An 18,574-nucleotide genomic window follows, 5' to 3' on the forward strand; every position below is an offset into this window, starting at 1 on the left:
TCATTAGACTAGTGGAAGCTTCTTCACCCTGTTTATTATTGCAAGGAATACTGGGAGAATTTTTTCAGGTTAGCTATCACAAGGGTGCAGTTGACAGAACTGATCATCCAGGAATTAGAAAGAGATAATTTATCTAATTATATTGTAGAAGGGCATCCAAAAACTGCTGACACTGTCCTTTGATTAATGTATCAAAAAGATCAATTCTGAGAACATTAAAATGTTCTAAATGACTTAGAAAAAGGGATGTTGGCACCATGTTGGCACCAAAACTGGTGTTTTTGGTTTTTTGTTGTTTTTTGCTTTTTAAGGCCAAACCTGCGGCATGACAGAGGTTGCCAGGCTAGATGAATCAGAGCTACAGTTGCTGGCATATACCACAGCCCTAGCAACACTAGATCTGAGTCGCGTCTGAGACCTACACCACAGCTTGAACCAACGCTGGATCCTTAATTCACTTAGCAGGGCCAGGGATCGAACTCGCATCATCATAGGTACTAGTCAGGTTCATTTCTGCTGAGCCACAACGAGAACTCCTATTTTTTTGTTGTTGTTGTTTGTTTTTTAAAATTATTTATCTTGAAATCAGGCATGTATGAACAGAGGAAATGGGATTATCTAATTGAGTCTAGAAATTCAAATAAAAAGGAAATGAGTTGGTGAGTATGAGGGTCAAGGATGTTTTATAACAATGAGGATTACATTTCAAGCTTTTACTGTAAGTATTAAGCATTCCTTAAATCCTCCTGATTTTTCCTGCAGTTGAGAGTCACAGCATCAGTACAGGCTGCTTACAGGCCTTGGTAGTGAGAGGTAAATGTACTCAATCAGGCCTGAATTGAGTACTCCCATTGTATTTTTCAAGGTTTGTAAAATAATGCAGTTGACTTCCAATTCTCAGTGAAAAAACAACCTTTATCTTAGAAAAATCTTTCCACTTTGGAAATTTATTGCAAGTACGTTTGAGTCTACCACTTTGGTATCCCTTAAACCTGTCTGCCTCTCTCAGTCATGACCACCACAACCTTTGTCCAGATTTTTATCTGGACCCCCTACCACCCATATTCACATTACTGCCAGAGTGATTTTACTAATTGGAGTGCTTATTTTCAGTTTAAAACCCTGCAGTGGCACTCTATGACCTTTAGGTTAACTTCAGACTCCTTAACATCTCATGTAAGATCTTTATGACCCAGTTCTTGCTAACCTCTGCAACCTTATCCTTCATCCCACCATATTCTAGCGAAATTAAATGATCTGATCTTTCCTAGCTCCTCATGTATCTGAGCCTTCATTTATGTTATTTCCTTTCCCTGGAATGTGGCCTTCCTAACTTTCTCTTCTGTTACTTGCTTTCTCTTACTCATCTTTGTAGACTTTGCTGAGGTATTATCATCTCCAGGGAGCCTTCCCCGATGACCTCTTCTTCGTCTTAGTACCCCATCACATATATTATAACCTTTAATTAGTATTCTGTCTTTCCTATTAGACCATTAAACACTTGAGGATGCAGATCATGGCTTTTAAAACATGTATACCTAGCAGTTAGCACAATGTTAAAGTCGCTTTGTCTGTCTGTAAATTAAGGGCACAAATGATGCTACCTTTATGTACTTATTCAGTTAATTTGATGAGTTTAAACTGACTGCCAATTTCATCTCAGGAAGTAGAAGTTTCTTACTTCTGTCCCAGTCAAAACCATAGCCAAAGCACATTTGCTAGATTGCTCATTGAAGTTTTATTTACTTATAATCAATACACATTTACTGAGTATTTGCAATGTGTCAGATTCTGGACTAAATGCTAGATATTAATGACATGGTGACATAAGTCTTTATCCTCAAAGAAATGATAGTCTTTTGAGTTTTGAGTCATTGTATAAATGAATTTAAAATGTAATGGTAGATAGTCTTTTGAGTTCTGACATATTTGAATGAGTCAGCGAACAAATGAATCATTTCTCTGGTAATGAGGTACTTTAGTAGGAGCTGGAGTTTGCAGAAGACACTAGTTTATGGGTTGTTAGCTAGTAGACAATTTGTAATTTTAACTTTTTTCCTTCTAAATTCCTTTGCTATAACTCCTTTCTCTCTGAAAATGGTTGACAACACTACTGTAATATAATAAAATAATTCCCTAGGGATGAAATAATATGTTTGAGAGATATACACACAAAAGTCAGAGACTATTACAGATTCATCCTATGATGTGATACTCTGTAATTTAATACTTAATATCTTCTTCTCCCTCTGTGTTCATTGTAGTTTATAAGTTCGTAAGTAGTTATTTTTATTAGGAAATGCCATTCTTAGGTTCCTTCCCACATTTTTGCATGTGTGAACCAGCAGAAACTCACCATGGCTCATTGATGAGAACACAGAGAAAGTAGTGTTAATCACACGCAGAAGTGGGCAACACTGTCAGTTACTCTTCTTTGTTTTACAGAGATGAACGAAATCAGTCCATCATTGTAAGTGGAGAATCTGGGGCAGGAAAAACAGTCTCAGCTAAGTATGCTATGCGATACTTTGCAACTGTAAGTGGTTCTGCCAGTGAAGCCAATGTAGAGGAAAAGGTATTGGCATCCAACCCCATCATGGAGGTAAGACAGCAACAACCATGGCCTTCTTACTATATTCTCTTGTTAAGAAATGTGCTCACAAAATTGATTGATACAGCACATGTCAAAGTCTGTATCTCCCACCCACTGATGGTAGGAAAATATTTTTCCAGATGTTAGTAAGAAATCTAGGAAAAGTAAACATTTAGTAAAGTAGATATGTTGAGTAAAGTTTTTATAAAGGAATCAATCTACTTTATTCCATAAACTTGCATTTTTGTACCCACCATTAAATTGTTGCCTGCAGGTAACAGCAATGACACTTCATTTCCTAATGTTTCTTTTCTCCCAGTTAATTGACTCACATCTGTTGCTCCTCGTACTGGAAGTATAAGCCAGTCTTTTCCCCCCAATCCTAAACTCTTAATTAAGCTCCTTCTAAAACACAGGATTCACAGTGCTCAAGCATGAATGTTTCATTATTCCTTTGCCCACTTTTCATTTTTTGTACTTAGTCTAACTTGTTTAGCTATATGTTTTTATTTTTTTCCAGATATGAGTTATAAACTTAAATTATGATCTTGTAAACATTTTTCTGCTAGCTTCTTTCAAGCATATCACACAGCTTTATGCTAGAAAAATAAATTTAATAATGTAAACTCTTAAGAAAGGAAGAGCTGCGAAAGGATGTCCTTTCAAAAGAGGGCAATGGTACAAAGTAGACATGCATATGCCAAAGAAAATGGACCTTTTTCTGTGAGAATTTGAGTATTTTAGGATTTGTAACTAGAGGATTATTTGTCTATTAATATGATTTTAGGAAAGTTACGTTTTTGTAAGTAGCTCCATTAAATGGAGAAAGTAAGTCTCATTAAATGGAGAGAAATCACTTTGGACATGCAGAAACAAACCTTTCTTATTAAGAATCCAAGTCAGCATTCTTTATTTCTGTTTTTTCTCTTTGTCAAGCCTTATTTGTCACCCAAACACTGATGGTGTTTAGAACTGGCCTGGTGCTGTGGTACAAGTGGTTTTTGCACTAATGAGTCCAGAGGTAATTGTGCCTGGTGTGCCGTGCTGTGTGTGACACTTCACAACAGAGTGCTGTGACCCCTTGCCTACAGGGCTGCCCTCTAGAGCTGCAGGGCTTCTGTTTTGGGGACTGGGAGAACTGGGGAAGTTAAGAGCCTCCTGGGCAGGGTGAGCTATGGAAAGAGAACTGGAGATGTTTTCTGAGATAGTATGGGCGGGAGAAAACAAATGTTTATGCCAAAAGAGAGTAGTAAAGATTTTAAACAAATATTATGATTTTGAATGAACTTAAGCCACAGATATACTGGTGGATGCCACTGATGTTAATATTGGGGAAATACAGTTTGTATAGCCAGTTTTTGATTTTGGTTCAGAAAACAACAGAACTTTGCCTTCTACCATTACTTTGACTGGTTTAGATCAGAACAACAAATTCTTGGTATTTGGCAGTAGTTTAGCCCATTCTTAGTCCCTAATGTTTGAAGATCCCAGTGTCTTGATTATGATGGCATCAGGGAATCCCATCTCTTCTAGTCCTACACCATGTACTAATTTAAACCTGGAATGAAGCTTATAGAATACGTCAAGTTGAATGAAAGATTTTATGACCTAGTTATATTCTCTTTCAAAAAAAAAACACCTACACCATTTTTTCTCCAACATAGATTTGTGTTACGAGTGATATTAAAATTTTGAAATGGCTACAGATACTACTTTTTAATATACAATTATAAGGAATTTACCCTGCTTGCTAGGATGAACACACAAAAAGAGGATAAAGACATCAGTTATACTTAGCTACTTCCTTGTGTATATTGTTTAGTTTCTCTGCAGGAATTCGGATTAAGAAAGTTTGGTAAAGAGAGAACTAATTTTCAACAACTACAAATGAGGGCACCCCAATTTGAAAGATTAAAATGGAATATAGGCCTGAAGAATGATGCCAAAGGTTTACAGTTACAGGAAGAAAATATAGGTAAACTATTGAATATGTGGCCTAGAAAATTTGTGGCTTGTAAACCTGCCTCAAGGTCATGTCCCTTTACTGTGATGTCAAGAAAAGCATGTGTGGGTCTCCAGTGATTTGCTGAAGCTCCTCATTGGATCGCAAGCATCCTACCCCTTTAACATCACAGTCCAGCAGCTAATGGGATTTGCACATTCTCCTTTAGAAAGCAAGCTCCTCATCCTCAGCACAAACTTCTTTTGCAAAATACAGATGCTATACAGAAAACTAAATGATTCTTTGTTGCTCTGTTTTATGAAATTTTCTTTTTCACTCCCCCCCCCCAAAATTTCATCCTACAGTGGGGATAGGGACAATGGGGGGAAGGGGGAGGCCCACTGGTCTTAATAATTCTTTTTCATTTTCAGTGACTGTAGTTTAAGATTTTCATCTCCATTTAATAAAGAACAACTCACTCAGCATTGCATTGAAATCAGGAGTAAAATCAAGACCACAAAACCGCTTTCCTTTAGCAATTTCTTGCTGATTGAGATGAAAATGGTATTAGGGAGGCCATTGTAAATATAGTACTTATAAGGCAGAGGGAGCCATTAGAGGGAATGGACAAAAGGTACTGTTTGTATACAGAAACTTCTTTTCATACAAAGTTAGAGGCTTAGGATCATATACTTTTATTTTTGAAAAGGACCCTAGAGCTCATCTATTCTAGTCAATTTACACTTGGGGACACTAATGCTTCTCATAGGATTAAATGATGGTAAGTTTGTAGTAGGGCCTGGTCTGATGCCCAGATTTCATTTACTCCTTCTACCAGTCTTTGCTCTGTGTTTGTATCCCTTATACTCAAAGAAATAGGGATCTGTTTCAACCCTGGCCTACTCACTGCTCCTTCTCAGAGTATAGTATTGTTTTGGCTGTTCTGACCCCACTTGGAGTTAATAGTGTGTGGAGGCTGGGATACAAGTCTGGGAGGGAGGAGAAGCTGCAGACCACCCTCCCCAACTTGCTTAGTTGCTGGGGAAGGTGCTTAGGACAGTGCCTGGTAAGCCCTCAGTAACTATTAGTGCTGCTGCCACTGCTACTGCATGTAGCCTTTCATCTGATCTTCGGTTGAATATATTATGTTGAAAGAAAATTTTGCATTCATCATTTTCTAAACAAAATAAAAATAATGGGAATATATGGAGACTTTTTGTTGTGCTTTTTGTAATGCCAAGAAGAGGGATATCTAAGTAAATGTATATGTAATAAATTGTTAAATTATCTTGAGCTATGTTAGATCTCACAGCTGTTTTGCTGGAAAGATAGCTTCCAGCCATTTGTCCCACTTATAATGGTTAATCTGAAATTTAGCAGTATTCTCACTGCCAGAACAAAATAAGACAATACCTGCCTTGGATTTCAGATAGTAAAATGTTTTTTTTGATTGATCAGAGAATCTACTGTGTTGACTTTTGTGCTTGTGTTACTGCCGTTTTCATCACTTGTGTTTGTATTGCTTTTTTAATGCTCCAGAGCATTTTCATATCTTTTTCTCTGCTGTGGTTTCAATATACTAATAGTGATAGTCACAGGCTTTGCACAGTGAAAGGTATTAATCTTATATGAAATTATTTTTTATTAAACATTTCATATATGCATTATGTGGATGTTTGCTTTTCTAACTACAGCATGTGTTTTAGTTTGCCTTGAAAGAAAAATTTGTAGAAACATGTTACCTAAATCGGAAAACAGTGCATATACCATTTAAATTTTTAAGATTATATAAAAAATTTATCAGGGAGTTACATTCTCTGCATTCTGTAGCAGATGTTTTGCAAGTTAGATAAAACTATCAAAATCCAAAGCCGGAGTTCCTGTCATGGCGCACTGGTTAACGAAGCCGACTAGGAACCATGAGGTTGCGGGTTCGGTCTCTGTCCTTGCTCAGTGGGTTAAGGATCTGGCGTTGCCGTGAGCTGTGGTGTAAGTCACAGATGCTGCTTGGATCCTGCGTTGCTGTGGGTGTGGTGTAGGCTGGCGGCTACCGCTCTGATTGGACCCCTAGCCTGGGAACCTCCATATGCCGTGAGTGGGGGCCTAGAAAAGACAAAAAAACAAACAAACAAAAATCCAAAACCAAATTCTACTGTTTCTGGTTTCTGAAAATGGCCTTGAATTGAGTGGATGATTACTAATACTCCATTAATGAGCAGTCCAGCTGGGTCTTTGTTGTCACAGGATAAAATGATCGAAACTTCTGGCTAAAGCGACCCAGAAAACCAGAGCAGAATTCCAGGAAAATATTTATGTGTCTTAACCAGCTTGTTTACATAAAACAGACTAAGTTTTTGGGAGTTCCCGTTGTGGCGCAGTGGCTAACAAATCCGACTAGGAACCATGAGGTTGCGGGTTCTATCCCTGGCCTTGCTCAGTGCATTAAGGACCCGGCGTTGCCATGAGCAGCGGTGTAGGTCGCAGACGTGGCTCAGATCCTGTGTTGCTGTGGCTGTGGCATAGGCTGGTGGCTACGGCTCTGATTAGACCCCTAGCCTGGGAACCTCCATGTGCCACGGGAACGGCCCTAGAAAAGGCAAAAAGACAAAAACAAACAAACAAAAAAAACAGACTAAGTTTTTCAAGAAACCAAAAGTCTGATATTTAATTAAGAGGGCTTGTACTTGAGCAGCCCCCAGTCCCATCCATTCCCTTCCTTTGCTGACATGGATGTGTGTGTTCCAGTACCACAGTGGTGGAGGAAGACCTTCCTGCCACAAAATAACTTGTGTGAGAATAACAAGGCAGATAGAAACTCTTTGTGTGTACTTGGGTGGTTGTGTAGTGGGCAAACATACTAGGGTGTCTGCAGGCGTAAAATTGGTTCTGATTCTTAAAACAATCAATGTTAAAGAGTTGTGTTCTACTCTGCTCTTTCTCTCCCTGAACAGACTCTGTAAATGTCATACATGAATTGCACTTCTAAAATCTGATTTCTTCCCACTTGTTTCTTAGTCAATTGGAAATGCTAAAACTACCAGGAATGATAATAGCAGCCGTTTTGGGAAGTACATTGAGATTGGTTTTGATAAGAGATATCGAATCATTGGTGCCAATATGAGAACTTACCTCTTAGAGAAATCCAGAGTGGTATTCCAGGTAAGCTGGGCATGTACACACATATACTTTATGTTAGGTTACCTTTTAATTCCAGAGCTTATGCTTATTGGTATGCATTTTATTTCCATATTTAAAAAATTTTTTATCGTAGTTAATTTACAATGTTCTGCCAATTTCTGCTGTACAGCATAGTGACCCCTGTTATTTTTTTGCTCATATTGTCACATGTGTATATATGTGTGTGTATATATATATATATATATATATGTATGTATACACACATACATTCTTTTCATCATATTATCTTCTATCATGTTCTATCACAAGTGATGGAAATAGTTCCTTGTGTTATATATATAGCAGGACCTCATTGCTTATCCTTTCTAAATGTATATTCCCATATAGGAAAAGCTGCATTAAGAAGAGGGTTCTCTTAGTTTAGCATTGTCTGTCATATTTCCCAACTGATAGAGAAGATATTGGTCTATGCTTCAATGAGTTACAGTTAAAGAAAAAATAAATTATCCTTGTCCTCTTTCCTTCCTTCTCCTCCTAGCATATGATACAGTTTTGATAGAATAATGAGGATTAAAAAAATCTTCACAACTCAGTTGTGAACTACTGTCAAAGAGCATTCAAGTCTATGTATCTGTGCAAGACTTACATTCACACACATGCTCATATTCCTTTTTTGTTTGTAAGTGGAAAATACCTTACATTATAACACTGGCAGGCATGAATTTACATATTTACAGGTATACTAAGGGAATGTATAAAACTCCCAGTACAGGGCTCCTGCTGACCCACTGCATGCTGTGAGGTGGGTTTCTGTAGTCCCTTAACTGCATGCCCCCCGCATTGAAGTTCAAATAGCCCTGGCACTGCCCATGTAGCGGAGTCTACAGTTTCCATTGTACATGTCTGTTAAGGCTTTGAAAGTATCTGGGACACACTGAGGGACATGAGTTTGGGCAGCCTAGACCTATCCTGGTTTTGACTTTGGGGGTGTGCCTGATTTCTGGCTACCTAAATATAATACTTGGTTTGTATAGTAAAGTGGTATTTACCCTTCTTCATTGTTCTAGTATCTAGGTACACACAAAGCAATGTTACTGCCTACATATGTATACTTGAATAGGTTAAAAAAAAGTTTAATGGCCAGAAGAAAGAATGGGGGAAATATATGTAGTTCTAAGAGAAGATTGAATCTTAATAGTACAGATTTGATTGATAGGTAAATGATTAAAGGTGAAATGGTTATGATGAACAGAGGCTAGAAGTGCTTAAGACAAAACATTGAGGCCTCATAATTATTATCTCATCTGGAAACACTGAAGCAATTCTAGCCATTCCCCAGTCCAAGGCTATACGACATTGAAGCTGTTTGATATGTTAAAGTGAGTCATACAGTCAGAAAGAACATATTTGATATTTTCCTTCATGTATATTTCTGCAGATCCACTTGCTTTTTTAGTTGTTTGTGTATTGAACCACCTGCTCCCTTGCCTAATCATCTTGTGGTCATTGGTATATTGTTCATTTGTTTAGTGTATTCTATCTCTCTAATAAATTTTCTTTGTAAGACACCAGCCTCTGTTGGGCATCAAACCTGATCTTGGCCTTACTTGCACTATTCTTCAATAACTGAATACACTGAAGAATTCAAGAATATGATGATAGATGAGGATTTAGTTTAGCATGAACAATATTATTATAACTGTATTTTTAAAGTATACATGTGAGAAAAGACTCAAAAATACTGAGAAATGATCTTAGAATTGTACATGATTTACTTTGTATTTTATAAAGTATTTTATTGATTTTGAATATATAAAGTAAAATGAGTTAGGTGATGTGTGTTTGTGGATTTCTTACAGACAACTACAGTAGATGGTCTAGTCTAAAAATATGCAAAGATAGGATTTTTTTTCAAAGTGTTAAGAAGTAGACTGTGAATCCAAGATGTACTGTTAGAAAATACTGATAATGCAAAAAAAAAAAAATTTTTTTTTTAAGTTGGTTTTAGCTTCCCACAAAGGCACTGATCTCTTAACAACAATTCCATACAGCAGGCTTATTCACTAGTTCAAAAAGCAGTCCTGTCAGATAGTTTATGTTGAATGTGACCCCCAACAAATACACTCACACAGGTGTACAAAGCTAATAAATAATAAGGTTTAATAATCATAGATGTGCATTCAGACATTTGGGAGAGGATAATTTGTTTTACCATCTGAAATAATTAAAAATTAAAATTTTATGATTGACTTTTTGAATTTTAGATGAAAATGCTATAATTGAAAACTCTTCTTATTTCAAAGGCAGAAGAGGAGAGAAATTATCACATCTTCTATCAGCTTTGTGCCTCTGCAAAGCTACCTGAATTTAACATGCTGCGATTAGGTATGAACATGGCATTAGATTTATTGTGCTGGCATTGTTTTCTGTTCATTTTTGAGTTCATAAATTTATCTCTTAAAAAGTTGGAATTCCTGTCATTTTTCAGCAGAAACAAACCTGACTAGCATACATGAGGATGCAGGTTCTATCCCTGGCCTCTCTCAATGGGTTAAGGATCTGGTGTTGCCATGAGCTGTGGTGTAGGTCACTGACATGGTTAGGATCCCACATTGCTGTGGCTGTGACATAAGCTGGTGGCTACAGCTCTAACTTGACCCCTAGCCTGGAAACCTCCATAAGCTGTGGGTACTGCCCTAAAAAAGAGACAAAAGGAGGGGGGTATCTCATACTGAAATATTTCTGGATGAAATGATAAGAGGTCTATAATTGGCTTCAAGATAACCCATGGGATGCGGGAGGGGTGATCAGCTGTTTAATTGGAACAAGATTGGCCTCTAGTGGATACTTGTTCAAGATGAGTGATGAGTACAGAAGGGTTTTTTTATACTACTTTTTATATGTTTGAAATTTGCCTTGATTAAAAAAGAAAAAATATTTAAAGGCGTTTATGTGGTGGAACCCTATGAGGTTTCTGATAAAGAAGGAAGTAGGAGTTCCCGTCATGGTGCAGCGGAAATGAATCCGACTAGAAACCATGAGCTTGTGGGTTCAATCCCTGGCCTTGCTCAGTGGGTCAAGGATCTGGCATTGCCGTGAGCTGTGGTACTGTGGTATAGGTCACAGATGCAGCTCGGATCCCTTGTAGGCTAGCAACTACGGTTCCAGTTTGACCCCTAGCCTGGGAACCTCCGTATGCTGTGGGTGCAGCCCTAAAGAAAAAAGTAAAAAATAAAATAAAACAAAATTTAATTTTTCCCCCTTTTTTGTAGGAAATGCAAATAACTTTAATTATACGAAACAAGGTGGCAGCCCTATGATTGAAGGAGTTGATGATGCCAAGGAGATGGCACATACCAGGCAGGCCTGCACTTTACTAGGTATGTAATCTTATTCTTTTATTATCATTACTATTTTATTTTGGGGGAAGGCAAGTTTTATTCACTTTTTTTTTTTTTTTTTTTTTTTTTTTTTTGGCCTTTTTTAGGGCTACAGCCGCAGCACATGGAGGTTCCCAGGCTAGGGGTTGAATCAGAGGTGTAACCACTGGCCTTGCCACAGCCATAGCAAGGCCAGATCCAAGCTGCATCTGCAACCTACACCACAGCTCATAGCAACGCAGGATCCTTAGTCCACTGCGAGAGGCCAGGGATCAAACCTACATCCTCATGAATACTAGTCAGATTTGTTACTGCTGAGCTATTATGGGAATTCCCACATTCTTTCTAAAACATATTTGGACAGCACTTGGGCACATCGTTTCTCTTGGGGATGATGGGAACCTGACCTGAAATTAGGTTATGGTAATGGTTGCACAACTTTGTAAATTTCCTAAAAATCATTGAATAGCATACTTAAAATAGATGAATTTTATGGTATGAAAATTATTCCTCAGTAAGGCTATTTAAAATACATTCAGAGCATCAGGAGAATTGGGACTGTTTACTTAAACTTTTACAAAATCTGAAACCTAGAGCTAAATAAAATGGGTTCCAGTGCAAAAACTCATGTTTTCTAGGGTTTCTTGTGGGTTTTTTGTTTGTTTTGGGTGTATTTTGTTTGTTTGTTTTTGTTGCCTGGAAATGTGACTGAGCTTGGTTGGTGACAAAACAGTGTATTACATGTAGTTTATTCTGTTTTTGAATTGGCTCAGATGTCACCTCTCATTTCTGGAATTTAAGAAAATATTGGGTTCAACATATAAATAAATTGACCTTTAGAAATGTAGTGTATGACTTTTAGTACGGAATTATTTGTTTAAAAGCTTCGGAATATGAGTCAGTCTAGAGTCATAGATTTGTATTTTGAGGAGTAACCTGAGGTGAGTTAATTTAATTTAAAATCTTTGCTAATCAGAGTATGATCTAGGACCACTGTGGACTTTGCAAAAATTTAGAATCTCAGACCCCAACTGAGACCTACTAAACCAGAATCTACATTTTAATAAGATGTATTGGTGATTCATAGGCATATTACACTTTGAGAAACACCGCTTTAGTTCCAGAGTGAACTGTTTGTAAATAAAAAATGGCAAGTTTGAAAAAGCCCTCACACAGAAGATGGCAGAAACAGTCCTTGTAAGATCAACTCTCAGTTACTCTGTATATGATTAGATATTTGGAAATAATTTACTATTTCAACCTGAATATAATTTATATCTAATATTCTGGAAACATCTTACCTTATTGAAAAATGAAGCCAGAGCTGATAAAACACCAAGGGCTATTCAGATCTCCTCATCCTGCCTGATCCTTCAGGTCCCTCATCGGGCAGGGGTACAACACCAGCCTGAACATTAGGAATCTTCAGGTCTGTTTGACTTATACTTGGTCTGTAGTTAGGAGAAGTAGTTAAAGTAATCTGATTTAAAACAGCCTTATTGGGCTGCAATTTGCATTGAAGTAAAGATAAATATAATAAAATATTTAAATTCAGTGTATGGCCATGATGATGGTGGTTTGTTTAGCACTTACCAGGTGTCACATAGAGTAACAGTGTTAAGTTGACTATGTGCATTTTCTCATTGAATGTTCACAAACACCCTCTGAGATAGTCCCTATTGTCCCTGTACCTCAAATGAGAAAACAGAAGAATAGAAGGTGAAGTTACCTGTCGTTGTGTGGTGGTGGTCAGGCGCAGAGCCAGGCCTCCAGCCGAGGTTGTTCTCACTCCACAGCCCATGCTCTCAACCATAATGCTAAACCGCACTGTGTTAATGTCAACAAAGATGAAAGTCATAACATGTGAAACATCTGACACTATTCACAAGTTAAAAATGGGCTTAAAATTGCCTGTGACACAGAGTTCCCAGTGTGGTTCAGTGGGTTTCGAACATGAGTTAGTATCTATGAGGGTGCAGGTTCAATCCCTGGCCTTGCTCACTGGGTTAAGGATCCAGCGTTGCCATGAGCTGTGGTGTAGGTCACAGATGGGGCTCGGATCAAACATTGCAGTGGCTGTGGTGTAGGCTGGCAGCTCCAGCTCCAGTTCAGCCCCTAGCCTGGGAACTTCCATATCCCGCAGGTATGGCCCTAAAAAGCCAAAAAACAAAAAAGTCTGCGACAGTTGTTTATTTCCTGTTCTGAAAATAATCACATGTTCATTTACTCCGTTATTTCAGGAATTAGTGACTCTTATCAGATGGGAATTTTCCGAATACTTGCTGGCATCCTTCACTTAGGCAATGTTGGATTTACATCTCGAGATTCAGACAGCTGCACAATACCTGTAAGTTCAGAACAAGCTTAGTGTGATGGCAGTTGATTTCTATTTTAGTTTTGTTGATTCTTTATGGAAACAGTATGTTTGAAGTCTCTCTATTAATTCATGTCAGTAATTATCAAATGGATAATTGTCAGATATACTACCAAAGTAGAATCTTGAAATATAAACAAAGGATGAATTCAAGATCCCTGGTGCCTAGTTAATTGTGTGTATTGGTGGAGGAGGTGGGGTTCATGTGGATATATGTCTGAACTGTATCAACAGAGGTGGGACGAGTTCCCATCATGGCTCAGTGGTTAACAACCTTACTAGGAACCATGAGGTTGTGGGTTCGATCCCTGGCCTTGCTCAGTGGGTTAAGGATCTGGCGTTGCCGTGAGCTGTGGTGTGGGTCGCAGACATGGCTTGGATCCCGTGTTGCTGTGCTCTGATGTAGGATGGTGGCTACAGCTCAGATTAGACCCCTAGCCTGGGAACCTCCATATGCTGCGGGAACGGCTCATGAAAAGGCAAAAAGACAAGGAAAAAAAAAAAAAAAACCAGAGGTGGGAAATATTAGATGTGCACGTTGCATTGGTGAGTCTAGAGAGAAGGGCTCATTTAGCCCTTAGCACATGTATCAGAAATTGATAACATTATTTGTGTCTTCAGCTGTGGAAATGTAATATGGTTTAAAAGTGTTTGAAGAGAAAAAAAAGTTTTTGAAGAAACTGTTAGCATTGGTTACTCCTCGGAAGAGGAATTAGATGGTTGGAAACATAGGGTGTCTTCAGTATGATGTACATGCCCTTTTGCATGTAGTGATAACTGCACACTGAGAATTAAAATCTAATTCATTTATTTAAACTCTAACAAAACCTGACCATCTCAGTCTGTTTTCTTTGGACATTTGTGATTTGCAGTGTTTTCTGATCATCGCCATCAAAAATCACACACACACACACACACACACACACACACACACACTTATTAGGTATTTTTAACCTTAATTGAAATGGAGGAAATTTTGATATAATTAATTCTTTTTTCATTCTGATTCCTCAAGGATTATAACAGGAAACAATCTTCAGATTTATGTTTTACTCTTTAGACACCCAAGATGATACTTGCAAATCTATGTGTAGGTTAATTCATATGACTTAAATTGGGTAAGTTAGACTTTAGTTTTGAAATATATGTTTCAGTGCTGCTGCCTGGGTTCAATCCCAACTTTACTCTTTAACTCATTCTAAGTTTTGGAGTGAATTGCTCAGCATCTCTGAACCTCAGATTCTTCATCTGTACAAAGAGATTTTCTTTTCCAGCAGTTTGGACTGGTTGCTCTGATTGAGCTTCATGCTGGATAAATTATATTCTAAAAAATATTTTTATAAATGTACAAGAACGTCTCTGAGGCCAAAAACTAAGTGAAAACAGGGACTGAGAGAACAAAGCAGAACCCCAAAGCCAGGACTCACCTGGAGAGTGTTTGCTGAACCCAGTGACCTTGAGCTTTGGTTTTCATAGCCAAGTGGGGTGCAAAAGAGAAAGCCTAGGACCACCAGTAAACAGGGGAACAGAAAGGAAAACTTCTTCCTGAAGCTGAGATCCTAAATGGGGAACTTGCTCACCAACCCTACAAAAGTACAAAGAAAAGTCTCTGAGCTAAGAAGAGGGGGAAAAAAACAGTTCCCTAAAAATTTATAACAGTGAACTGAGCCTCACATATACTTCCCAGCCTGATTTCATAGTTTCTAGGTGGCCCCCAAAAGCTACACACAGAAAAATGAGCTTAAATTGATCCTGGATTGGTTGTGCCCTGGATGCCTGACAGAAGTAAATGCAAATCTACCTTGGAGGATTCACCTTCAATCCAGGCCTCAGCACAGTCTCATAAGAAAAGTTACAAGAAATTTTGGCCCACAGTCAAGAAGCTCAACTCTCATGATAAAATAAAATAGAAGGAGTAAGGTGAAACAACAGATAGCAGAGTCAAACCTACTAAGAATGCTGAAAGAGATTAATAGCAGATTTGACACAGCTGAAGAGGGAAGTGATGAGCTAGAAGATAGAAGTGAAGAAATGATACAGAAGACAAGATGGGACCCAGAGATGGAGCCCTTAACAATAGTTAAAAGAAATGAAGGATGGAGTAATAAAATCTGATTTTAATCTAATGAGAGTTCCTAAAGGAGAGAAAGAAGAGAATGAGACAGACGTAATGTTTGAAGCGATAATTACTAGCAAATTTTAGAATTTTTTTTTTGCTTTTTAGGGCCACACCCATGACATACGGAGGTTCCCAGGCTAAGGGGTCAAATCAGAGCTATAGTTGCTGGCCTACACCACAGCCACAGAAATGCCAGATCTGAGCTGTGTCTGTGACCTATGCCACAGCTCATGGCAACACTGGATCCTTAACCCACTGAGCAAGGCCAGGGGGTGAACCTGTATCCTCATGGATGCTAGTCAGATTCGTTTCCGCTAAGCCATGACAGGAACTCCTGGAATTTGTGAAAATTATGCTTTACCAGAGATTTGGAAGGACCAAAAACCCCAGTTAGAATAAATAAAAAAAATCTACCCCAGGCACACCACAGTGTTACCACAGGTGGAGAGAAAAATCTTAAAACAGAAAGAGAGGTAAGACATATTATTCTTTTTTTTTTTTTTAATTTTTTTTTTTAATTTGTTGTTGTTGTTGTTGTTGTTGTTGTTGTTGTTGCTATTTCTTGGGCCGCTCCCGTGGCATATGGAGGTTCCCAGGCTAGGGGTTGAATCGGAGCTGTAGCCACCGGCCTACGCCAGAGCCACAGCAACGCGGGATCCGAGCCACAGCTCACGGCAACACCGGATCGTTAACCCACTGAGCAAGGGGCAGGGACCGAACCCGCCACCTCATGGTTCCTAGTCGGATTCGTTAACCACTGCGCCACGACGGGAACTCCCCATTTTTTTTTTTTTTTTTTTTTTTTGTTATTCTTGAAGAAATCACAATTGAACTGATAGCTCACTCTCCAGCTACAGTAATAGGAGCTAAGAAACAGTGGACTGTCTTCTGTGTTCAAGAGTAAATAAATATTAACTTAGAATTATATATCCAGTAAAAATATCTTTCTAAAATGAGGAAGAAATGAAGTGTTTTATGACAAATAGAAACATGTGAGAATTTGTCACCAATAGGCTCTCGCTGAAGGAAATATTAAAAGACTTAGTATAGGTAGAAGGAAGGTGGTCCTAGATATGAGATCTAAAATTCAAGAAGAAATGATGAATCAATAAACTAGTAAATTATGGACAAATTTAGATAAAATTTTATTAATTTAAAGAATAATAATAATGAATGGTGTATTGGGCTGGAAAACCTAGAACTGCCCACAAAATATTTACTCATTACAAAGGAAAATGTGCTGGAGAAGCCTGGCAGACACTTCCTTAACCAAGCAACTGTAATTGCCATTACAAGTCAGCACCATGTGAATCCTGATGTGAAGCACTGGGGAGAGTGCCATATGGCTTCTTCAGTATTCCTGCCAAAAAGGGATGGCCCAGATCTAATCAGGGGGCAACATCAGACAGACCCAAACTGAGGGACACACTACTCTTCTAAAATGTCAAGCTCATGAAAAACACCCCCCCAAAAAATGGTGGCAAACTGTTCAAATTAACGGAGATTAATAAAACATGAGAACTAAATTCAGTATATAAACCTTTATTGGATCTGGGAACAGAGAAATGTCTTCTCCCACCAAGGGATGTTATTAGGTCAATCAGAAAAATTTGAATTAGAACTACAAATTAGATAATAGGGTTGTAACATTGCTAATTTCCTGATTTTATTCATTATGCTATAGTTATATAAGATAATGTCTGTGGTTTTTAGGAAATGCACAGTGGAATATTTCAGACCAAAAGGGCATTATGTTTGCAACAAGCTCTCAAAAGTTTCTGAAAAAGTAATATGTATGTATATAGGAAAGAGAGAGAATGATACAAGCAAACTCAGTAAAATGTTAATATTTAGGAACCTTGGTGAAGGAAATTCTTTGTACTCTTCTTACAACTTTTCTGTTAGTCTAAAAACTAGTTCAAAATAAAAGGTTTTTTTTGGCCATGCTTGTGGCACATGGAAGTTCCCAGGCCAGGGATCTAACGCACGCCACAGTAGCAACCTTAGCTGCTGCTGTGACAGTGCGGGATCCTTAACCCACTGTGCCACAAGGGAAGTCCTCAAAGGAAAAAATTTTTTAAAAAATAAGGTGAATCACCAGCCCCTCTTTCCCCTGCAAAAAGGTAGAATTAAAGTGCTGGATAACAAAAGCTTATAGATTGGGATGGAGTGTTTGGAGTTCAGGTTATTTAATTACAGTAACTAATGTAACTTAATGCTTCTATTAGAAAAATAGAAACAGAAAATAAATCTTTCAAACTAATAGAGAGGAAAATGAATTGGAAAAAAAACCAAATATAGCAAGAAAGGGAGAGAATTTTGGAAATAAAGACGTAAAATAAGGTAGAAATAATTACACATGAGCCAATGTTTGAGTTAATATGGATTGTGAGACTGGTTTTAGAATTCAGGTATATACTTTTGAAAGAAGTATTTTTATTTATTTATTTATTTATTTATTTATTTATTTATTTATTTTTTATTTTTTGTCTTTTGTTGTTGTTGTTGCTATTTCTTGGGCCGCTCCCGCGGCATATGGAGGTTCCCAGGCTAGGGGTTGAATCGGAGCTGTAGTCTCCGGCCTACACCAGAGCCACAGCAACGCGGGATCCGAGCCGCATCTGCAACCTACACCACAGCTCAAGGCAACGCCGGATCGTTAACCCACTGAGCAAGGGCATGGACCGAACCCGCAACCTCATGGTTCCTAGTCGGATTCATTAACCACTGCGCCACGACGGGAACTCCTGAAAGAAGTATTTTTAAAACATAAAGGTATAGAGAGCTCAAAAATAAAACGTTTAGAGAAGACACACCACAATTGCTAGGAAAAAAATAGACTTTGAGGCCAGGTGTAATATTGGAGATAGAGTCACTCTGTATTGATAGAGATTTTATTCACCAAGAAGATGCAAACGTGCATGTACTTAATGGTGTGGCCTCAAAATATTTAAAGCAAAAATCAGCAGGAACAATAAGAATAAAAAGGCAAATCTATCATAGTGGGTGAGATATTACTGACTTCTCT

General features: G+C 38.1%; 1 protein-coding gene across 5 annotated transcripts in view; it reads left to right on the top strand.

Annotated features, from left to right (window-relative positions):
* MYO5A (myosin VA) overlaps positions 1 to 18,574 on the top strand; it is a 232,704-nt gene that overhangs the window by 101,729 nt on the left and 112,401 nt on the right. For all 5 annotated transcript variants that reach the window (XR_014811231.1, XM_013992979.3, XM_013992982.3 and 2 more), the window contains exons 5-9: positions 2,446 to 2,602; positions 7,551 to 7,694; positions 9,977 to 10,058; positions 10,946 to 11,053; positions 13,294 to 13,400. Coding sequence is in view for 4 of the 5 variants with exons in the window: in XM_013992979.3 (XP_013848433.1) it covers positions 2,446 to 2,602; positions 7,551 to 7,694; positions 9,977 to 10,058; positions 10,946 to 11,053; positions 13,294 to 13,400 (598 nt within the window). In the remaining variant the exon portion in view is untranslated. The remainder of the gene's footprint in view (positions 1 to 2,445; positions 2,603 to 7,550; positions 7,695 to 9,976; positions 10,059 to 10,945; positions 11,054 to 13,293; positions 13,401 to 18,574) is intronic.

This window comes from Sus scrofa, chromosome 1 (assembly GCF_054392235.1).
Source record: "Sus scrofa isolate SSC_HxYL_T2T_F1_AM1 chromosome 1, Sscrofa_HxYL_maternal_Yorkshire_Landrace_v2.0, whole genome shotgun sequence".
Taxonomy (NCBI): domain Eukaryota; kingdom Metazoa; phylum Chordata; class Mammalia; order Artiodactyla; family Suidae; genus Sus; species Sus scrofa.